The sequence below is a fragment of the Lepidochelys kempii genome, chromosome 2, assembly GCF_965140265.1.
Source record: "Lepidochelys kempii isolate rLepKem1 chromosome 2, rLepKem1.hap2, whole genome shotgun sequence".
Classification (NCBI taxonomy): domain Eukaryota; kingdom Metazoa; phylum Chordata; order Testudines; family Cheloniidae; genus Lepidochelys; species Lepidochelys kempii.
Genome location: NC_133257.1, coordinates 161628259 through 161637680, shown reverse-complemented (window position 1 = coordinate 161637680; position 9422 = coordinate 161628259). Strand labels below are relative to the sequence as shown.

Here is a 9422-nt window from a genome sequence, read left to right as displayed (position 1 = left end):
TAAGATGTTACTCGTTTCCTAATCCAATAATCACTAACTAAAATTCATGGGCCTAAACCCTCCAATTTAATAAAAAAAGGAGGAAATAAATCTACTGAAATGTATGCTAAAAACCATTAGTACCATAGAGCTATTGATAATTTTGTACTTGGGATAAACCTAATGTGCTAGAAAAACATGACAGCATCATAGCTGACACACTTTATGTTGTCATCATTATTCCACTGCTGAGCACCATCTCATGACAACCAATAAAAATATAAGCATTCCTTTAACAACTCATTAATATTTTCTACTTGCACACACAGTGTTTAATATGACTATTATTCTAGAAACACCTTCTTATTGTAACACCAAGAAGATCCAGACTAAATCAAGCCTCATTGTGCTAGAGGCTATAAATATGAAGTAGAGGGAAAGCCCTATTCAGAATGCCACTGCACAAAGAACGGTCTAGAAATCATTTTTCCTGGGAACTATAACTGGCTTAAAAATTACTCAAAAATGTTTCTTTTCATACAAAGTATCATATTCAAAATGGTTTTTAATTCCCCTCTTTTTTTCTTTTAAAAGAACATGGATAAAATTAGTTTGGTAATTTTTAAGTTGCTGGAAAGTTGATTAAAAACCCCAAAAAACCCCAAAACCCCCAAACACATTTCAGATGTATGTTTCCACAAATGAAATTGGATGTTAAAAATGAAAAATGTGCAGGTCATTAGTTCCCAGTGACAATTTATTTTTTGAACACTAACAGACATATACTTTTCCATAAGGCATCTACATGTAAAGATTCTGATTTTTTACATTTATTGAGTAAGCATGTGAGTGATTAAGTATTTTGACATGGTAATTTTAAAAACAGAGTTCACTCATTACTAAATTGAGCCTCATGCCTCAAAGGGACATGGGACAAGGTCTTTGTTCCTCAGATACAGACATGGCACAAAGTATGGGTCTTAAATCTAGGTTTACCACAAATTTACAGCTTTATTATTGTGTTATTAATGGCAAATATTAGCTGAAGTTGAAGACTGGAAGGCTCAAGTATTCGTTTTAAAAAAAAAAACCACCTACATAAAAACAAATAGACAATGCGTATCGTATCAATGCTATACACACAGATTTTTTTCACACTGGGAAAGGAACATTTCAAAATAGCAACACCAGGTCTTCTCAGTTTATTAATTTTGTTTTGCTATTATTGAAGATACTTGTGTTTGAAAAAGAACTCTCCTCTCATATCAGAGATTCTTCTCTGTGATTATAGTAAAGAAATCAGCCTTTGTTTATGACATCACTATCTGGCAGCATGGAAATGACTGACATCACAAATTCAGGAACACAGGGTTATGAAAGATCAGGTTAGATGTTAACATGCTATCTAATGTAGAAAACACTTAACACAATCTTTAACAGTGAGCAAAAAGCAGCAAGAGAAAAGTATTAAAATATTAAAGCTTATGGATTCTGGTTAGTTGTATACATTTTAAGCATTTTTCTCTCAAGTGACAACCCTTTCTTTTCAAAAGCTACCTGGGTACACAATGACCTGATTAACCAAAACAGATTCGTAATGCTGCTCAGCATGGTAGAATAAACTAATAGAACAGAATGTAGCAATTTCCCAAGAGCAATAACAGTTTATCATTCATACACTGGTCTGTATACTACACGAATATTGATACTCTTAGTGAGATCCTGACTTCTTCCATAATTGTCATTTATGAAACAAAATGATGTTGAATAATGTAAAGGGTCTAACTTTGTTCCACAAAAGCAAGGAAATTCGAAGTTAGGGCAATTACTCCATCCATAACACCACAAATTGGGCCCATGCATTGCAGCACACTGAATTGATCTCAAAACTTTGCCGTACATAGGGCACACAACAGATCCAGTCTTAAAATATTATCTATCAACACATGTACGGTCACATCAAAAAACTAGTAGTGATCTATAACAACCTCTCTCACTTAGGTTGAGCCAGATCCCTGGGACTATGATATGGACAGATTTGTACTATAGCTGTTTTACAAAGCAAGGACAGATGAAGAGCATGACATAGCCTGTATTTTGTATAAATCAGAAAAGAAGAAACCCTGCCATAAATTCAAGGTAGAGTCAATCAGGAATGGAATGGTTTTGCCCTGGTATTAAGAAAAAAGAAAAAAAAAAAGAAAACCACACCACCTACATCGCAGCTTATTTGTATCGTGCCTGGGGCCTGATGATCTGAGTGTATTCTTTGACCAAGTATTTGGGGTAAATTTTTTTTGCTGTATCTGTCTTTTGAGTCTGAGAACTTATACAAAAAATAATTTAACTACTTTTTTGGTTCTCATAAACCACTATTTCAAACCTGCATCAATAACCAAGGTATGAAAAGCCTTCAGTGACACTAAAAACTGCAATTTAAGGCCAACTACTTTTTTGGGGGGTTAGGGGGGGCAGGCGGGAAGGGCTCTAGTGCACTTCAATTTGGTGCCCAGGACACGAACACATTTTAGGAATTTGAGGTCTCTGCCTGTCTTGTGCTTTCCCCCTCCCCCCACCACCTTTCACCTTCTTGATGATTACTTCTCAATAAATAATAAAAAAAATGGTGTGAACACAATCATTCAGCATCTTCCAAATACTGTAATTAGATATGGCAATCTGATATTATTTCTGCCTGGAAATATTTAAGTCCTTTGGTTAAGTTTGGCAGGAATCCATTGGGACTTTGGGTACATCATCTTACTGAGACCCTGGTATTAAATTAAGCTTTATCAACAAATCAAAACAGCAGAATACTAAGTTTAACTGCAAAAGTGAAGTCAAGGATTAAACTGTTTTTACAAATACTCCTATTCCACGTGAGCATAACCTACACTTAACACAATCTGCAAGTGGAAGCATCGCTCCCTGACAGCATAAACACGATTAGTGTACACATAAATAAGCTTCAAGTGTTATTAATTGAACGGTGACTGTCATGCCTCTCAAAAGAAATACTTTGAGAAGCAGCAGATTATACTATTTTTTCTTTTAATAGCAGGTGCTTCACACCTTTATAAGTTTTAGCATCTCTACAAGTAAACACACCCCTAAATCAACTAAAGATTCCAGCAACAAAAGACTTGGCGTTTAACTTGTTTAAAATTACTAGAAGTCTAATAATGCAAACATCCAAAGGAATAAAAGCCAAGTTAGTCATTTCAGCAGATGGCATCCTTGACTCAGTGGATATTACTTGTCCTTCTTAAGATCTTTCTATGAAGAAAAAAATCTACACACAAGGCATCTGAACTTTAAGTCTGTGTGTTAGTATGCAAAGTAATCGGAAGCAGACAGTCTATCTTGCAAAGGCGAAGTGCTTCATAACGTAAGGCCAGCAGACGTGAGGGTTTGTTTTAAACTGTGCTTCACTATGAGCTGTCACTAGGCACAGCTGGAAGAGGGACAGAAGGCCATGACTGTTCTGAACTCAATCCAGGTAGAAGAGAGAGTGACAACTTCATGCTGATCAGGTGCGAGATGGTGTAAATCTCACTCTGTGGCCATTTTCATCTCCTCAGGACTCCCTCTAGATGGTCTGAAAGAAAATATTCACTTACTGAGGGAGAGCAAACGCTTTTTCACAACGAAGGGAAGAGGATGATAAAATGCATAGTTGCAAGATTTCTCTATATTGTGGGACTGCATATACATGGAAAGCTTTAGAACGTAATCACAAAACTAGATAGAAATTTGCCTTGGGACCTAATCTTTATTTTTTTGTTCACGTGAGTAGCCCCCATTGGAGATATTGGTATCATACACATGAGTAAAATGCAGGATCAAGCCCACAATCGCTAATCTTGCTCCCTTATGTTATTTATATCAATGATTGCAGTCACATTCTTTATATTGCTTTGGAAACCACAATCCACCCCGTAGTTTTTATTTCTAGATTATTATAGAACAACAAGTTCTTCCTAAAACCCTTCCCCAAACCCACAATGAATAGTTCCCTATTTATAATAAGTTTTTGTTTGTTCTTACACAGTCTGTGATTCACTCCACACCACCCTAATCTATTACTTACTGGTATATCTGCAGAGGCCATGGTGTTTGTGATGGGGTAGGAACTGAATTTGTTGGACTCACTAACATGGCACTGTATATGTTAGAGGCAACCACCAGTATACAAAGCAGTATGGGTCCAATGATCGCTCCTTCCAATCCTAGGTAATATGCTCCACCAGCTACTGCGAGGCCTGTCAGGTAGGGATGGCCACCTCTGGAATTACAGCATAAGGAGGATAAGTTACTAAGAGCAATATTTTATAACAGCAAATATCATCATTTATGGAAATGTGGATTGATTAGCAAATGTTATTTAGCATATCAAGCTGATGTAACTACAGATTGCTATAAATGTTGCAAGTACAAACATTCTAGTATTATTAATTAGTATTTGATCTTGGTAATGTCCACAATGTAGTAGACACTTTCCACATATTGAAGAAGGGACAGTCTCTGTTCCAAGTAGTTGATTCTAGGTAGGCTTTAGATTTCAAAATGAAATGCTTAAGGCTAATCATAAAACACGATCTTTGTAAAGATTTTTGAATTACAATTTATAAGATGGCTGGCAACATGCGTCTTCGTGTAACCTCTAATTACTGAAACGGTGACCTGTCATGTGTGCCCTAAACTGTACACACTCTAACAAGAATAGTTTGTAGATTCACAACATTTCATATTCTCTCATTGGAATTAGTTTTTATTTGCAGAATGGTAATGGGTAAATGAATGAAAATATCTAAAGACACTTGATTTTAGCCATCTTACTTGTAAAGCATCATAAAGCCATCTACGAAACAGGCTTGGGAGCAGCCTAATAACTGCTATCAAAGATTGTAGCGACTGTCTCAAAGATGATGCCCTTATGTGTTAAGACCTGGCTATCACCCTATCACCGTTCTATACAGTAATACTAAAGCTGCCATTTTAAATACTGCCAATACTAAAGCCCCGCCTCACTAAGGAAATCCTACAGCAGAAGAAGCCAACACTACAAATAAAAGATGGCAAATGAGCCACTTGCAGGGAGGCAACCACATAATTTAAGACTTGGCACTAGCCCACAGACAAATGCACGATGGAAAGGCATCCATGAGTACAGCTGGGTTGGGGAAAAAGGAGAAATATCTGATTTTCAAAATTAAGCTGAAACTTGAAATAAAAACTTGCTCTATAGTTGTGTAAACAGAGGAGGGGAAATTTCAAACATATCTAAAAACATCAGGGAAAAAATTATTCAAAATTTCAAAACTTTCTACCACTTCTAGTAAAAAACAAAAAAAACCCCAAACTACCCCCTCCCCCAAACCCCAACTAATTAATCTAGCATCTGGAAACCACTCCTAAAAGATGTGTTCTAAAGAGATGATTAAAAATGGGTCAAAATGAGAATATTTTATCTGTACCTCCCCCCCACTGCTGTACTTGAGCAGTTCAAATTAAATGGACAAGTTCCAAAGCAGAAAACTAAAACCCAACCAACAGCATTATGCAAAAACCCAAACCTAGCCTGCTGAGCGTCCTTACAGCGCATAAGCCAGCATGCAGACAACAGATACGGAATTATGTGGAGAAGCTTGTAGTAATACAAGTAGCACATATTTTGAGGGGTGGTTTTGGAACTGAACATAAGGGAATGAGAATATTGGCTAGTCAGGCAGAGTTCTGGCGGTTGCTGTCAGTCAAACTTCTACACACAGCACCAAAGACACACGACAGTCCCAACTTATACCACCTGCACTATTGCTGTTCTGATCTTTGTCACTACTGAACAGAGTGGGAGCTCAAAATGTAACACACAACTCAGCTTCACTTGTGATATAAATCAGATCTAATACACAGCAGGGGCAGTAGATAATTTGATTATGAGAGGGTAGGATTTAGACAGATCTTTTGTTTCCATCACTTAAAAAAGTGGACTTGTGACTGATTCCTGAATTCTGCAATTCTTCGTAAATTTTTTCAACTATTGTATCAACTTCAATTTTTTTGGTCCAGGCTGTTAAATTACATAGGCAGCTGCTGCAACAAGTTGCCTGACAAGATACAACTAATATCCGTGTATACATTTAGAAAACCCTACATAACCCAATTATAGCTATTTCTAATGCACTTAATCTAATCTACAATGCAGCAGAGTGTTTTTGTTTTATTTAATGGGAACAGTTGGGTTTCTGCTCTGACCCTTAGCAAATTCTCTCTATCACAGACGTTTTATAGGCAGTAAACATCCATCTCATAGCAGTTGAACAACAAAATTCTAATGAATAAATGGAAGAATGAGGTCATTGGCTTTTTAATGACCACTGTCCCTACAAGCATAAATAACCTATCATTGGAGAACAGTAGTAATTTATACTTCACTTACTGGAACAAATTCATTAGAAAGGCAACCAGTGCAATAGTCTGAAGAAACTTAAGACTGTGTATATTTTCAAGGACCAGTTCTCTCTGCACAGTATCATTACTGTCGGATGAGACCAAAAGATTTTAAGACTACAGCAAATCTTGTCTTCCCACAGAAGAGAAACAAACAGTCTACCTAATGCTCTGATTTGATGAACATCCCTAGGTGCATTATAACAAAAATTAAGCTGTTCCAGGATCTGACTAAAATAATTTAAGTGTCCTACTACATCAGGGGTGGGCATACCTCGGCCCGCGAGACAAATCTAGACTGGGAGACATTTTAAACTGGCCCACGAGCTCCTGCTGCGGAGCCAGGTGAGGGGCTGCACCACATGGCTCAGCCCCGCTCTGGTGCTCCAGCAGGGGCGCCGGATGGGGGGCCGCACCACACGGCTCGGCCTCATTCTGGCGCTCCAGCCGGGTCTCTGGGTCAAGGGCTGCACCACGTGGCTCCCGGAAGCCGCGTGATGGTCCCGCTCTGAGGGTTGGGGGCTGCTCTGTGCTTAGGAGCCAGGGAAGTGACATACAACTGCTTCTGGGAGCCACTTGAGGTAAGCAATTCTCAGAGCCTGAACTCCTGAGCCTCTCCCCATGCCCCAACCCTCTGCCCCAGCCCTGATCCCCCTCCCGCTCTCCAAACCCTCCTGCACCCCAAACCTCTCATCCCCAGCCCCACCCCAGAGCCCGCACCCCCAGCCGGAACCTGCACCCCCAGCCCTGATCCCCCTCCGAACTCCTCGGTCCCATCCCAGAGCACTCTCCTACACCCCAAACTCCTCATCCCCAGCCCCACCTCACAGCCCGCACCCCCAACCGGAGCCCTCACCCCCTCCCACATCCCAATCCCAATTTAGTGAGCATTCATGGCTCACTATACAATTTCTATTCCCCGATGTGGCCCTCAGGCCAAAAGGTTTGCCCACCCCTGTACTAGATGTACAATTGCTCCTAAAGGCAGAGAAAGTAGCAGTGCCTAAGAGTGTATTTTTATATCTGTACATCACTACAAGGTTGTGACCATTCCTTGCAGATGTGGATCTCAGAGTTATTTTTGTCACCTCCAGACTAGAGCACTGCAATGAGCTCTAATTGGAAAGTTGAAAGCTTCAGCTGCCTGCTTATTATTCAGGATGCAACTGAAGGGTTTGGATGTGACCCTACACAGGTTTGGAGTTTCTCTTCTCTCTCAAGAATTGAAATCAGAGAGAAGCTCAAGTTGTTAGGGCCACATTTTTAAAGGTATTTAGGTCTAAAGATGCAGATAGGTGTGTAGTGGGACTTCCAACAGTACATAGGTTCTGAACTCCTACAATGGGGGCTGGGTAACTATGTATATCTTTAGGCATCTAAATACCTTTAAAAGTCTGACCTGTAGTCCCTAGATTTTTACATCTGGTGGCTGGTGCCAGAAGATTCTTAAGGTGAGCCCCAAACTCCGGTACTCATACTTCAGAACATATTCAACCTGCACATGAAGGGAGTTTGGAAGAAACTTTCACGATGGACTGGTTAATCCATAGTTGCTTACTACTGGGTTTCTTGTGCCTTCCTCTGAAGCATCTGGTACTGGTCATTCTAGAGTGAAGATACTGGACTAGATGGACCATTGGTCTGATACAGTATATATGGCAATTCCTATGCTCCTGTATTTGCTTCCATTCTTGCTCAAGCCAGAGTTGGCTGACTTTCAGGGTATGATGCAATACTTATATATGCAGACTACTGCTGAATGGTTGGGTAGAGAAGAGAGTCTTGTGGTAGTAGTGACATTCTGAAAAGTTAGATTTTTTATTATTATAATAATATGGTCTCATTAAACTGTTCATGTGCTTAAAACACTGAAAACACCACTATAGTTTGAACAAATAAGTTAATTAAGGCAAGAGTATGATCCAACAGAAAAAAAAATAGCATGCTTTGAGAGGTCTTCAGTGAGACACTTACCCTGATATATCTGAGTAGATTGCTGTGTCTACAAAGTACGTTGGCAACAGGTGAAAAACCAAGAGCAAAATGGCTTTGCATCCTTCTCCTTGGGTGAGCCACAGATCTAGAATTGCAGGTATAGCTGCCCAGTATGTTCCCAGAAATGGAACAGCTCCAAGGATTGCTGCCAATGCTAACATAATAGAGTACACCGTCAGTCAGAAGTTAGGAAGAAGAGATCAGAAAACATAATATTTTACAAAAAAATAAAATACTTTGGGTCAGATTCTGCCACCTTTACTGTGCAGACAGCCTCATTTAAATCAGTGGCACCATTTGGAATAAGGAACTAAAAGAAGTGACAGCTCTTCCTTTTTTTTTTTTTTTTTTTGTTATTACACCTCCTCCAAAATTGTGATACCTAAATTCTTTCCATATCAAAAATGTTTGATTGTGACATAAAAATGGATGGGAATTAAAAAAAACAAGCAGGAGAAGCAGTCTTGTGAACCCAAGGTAGAAACTTCTATTTCACTCCTGGGAGAATTCTGCATCACTGCACAATTCAGAATTTTGCAGAAATTAACGTTGTACGCACAGAATTTCCTTCTTCTCACACAAATGGGCTGCAGCACTGCTGGCTGCCACTAGGGGCTGCTGGACCCAACAGAGCCCAACTCCCACACAGAAGATCCTGCCAGGGAGAGGGGGATGGAGCTAAAGGGTTCCTGACAGCTACAGTTCCCAGCACCCTCTGAGGGAAGGAAAGGATGGTGCGCAAGAAACTCCATGCAAGCGTAGGACCGAGCATCAGACTGTTTCTCCCTCTGGATGCCTGGGTTCGGGGAGAAAGGCTATCTGGGCAAGGGGGTGGGGATGGAAGAGGGTTCAGGTGTATTGGGCGAGGGGGACACGCAGCTAGGCACTTGGAGGGGGAAGGGAGCTGAGAAACAGGAACTGGGTTGTCAGATTTCTTTAGCTCTCTACTTCTGGGGGAAAATTTGTGTGTGTCTGTATTGTTACAGATATTCTTACTG

The 9422-nt window shown here is 39.8% G+C and overlaps 1 protein-coding gene across 4 annotated transcripts in view; it reads right to left on the bottom strand.

Moving 5' to 3' along the window:
• Positions 1-718: 718 nt before the first annotated feature.
• Positions 719-9422, bottom strand: part of TMEM245 (transmembrane protein 245) — a 121199-nt gene continuing 112495 nt past the window's right edge. For all 4 annotated transcript variants that reach the window (XM_073332665.1, XM_073332664.1, XM_073332666.1 and 1 more), the window contains 3 exons: positions 8404-8578; positions 4070-4264; positions 719-3577 (listed from right to left, as the gene is read on the bottom strand). In XM_073332665.1, coding sequence (XP_073188766.1) covers positions 3532-3577; positions 4070-4264; positions 8404-8578 — 416 coding nt within the window. In that variant the 3' untranslated portion in view covers positions 719-3531. The remainder of the gene's footprint in view (positions 3578-4069; positions 4265-8403; positions 8579-9422) is intronic.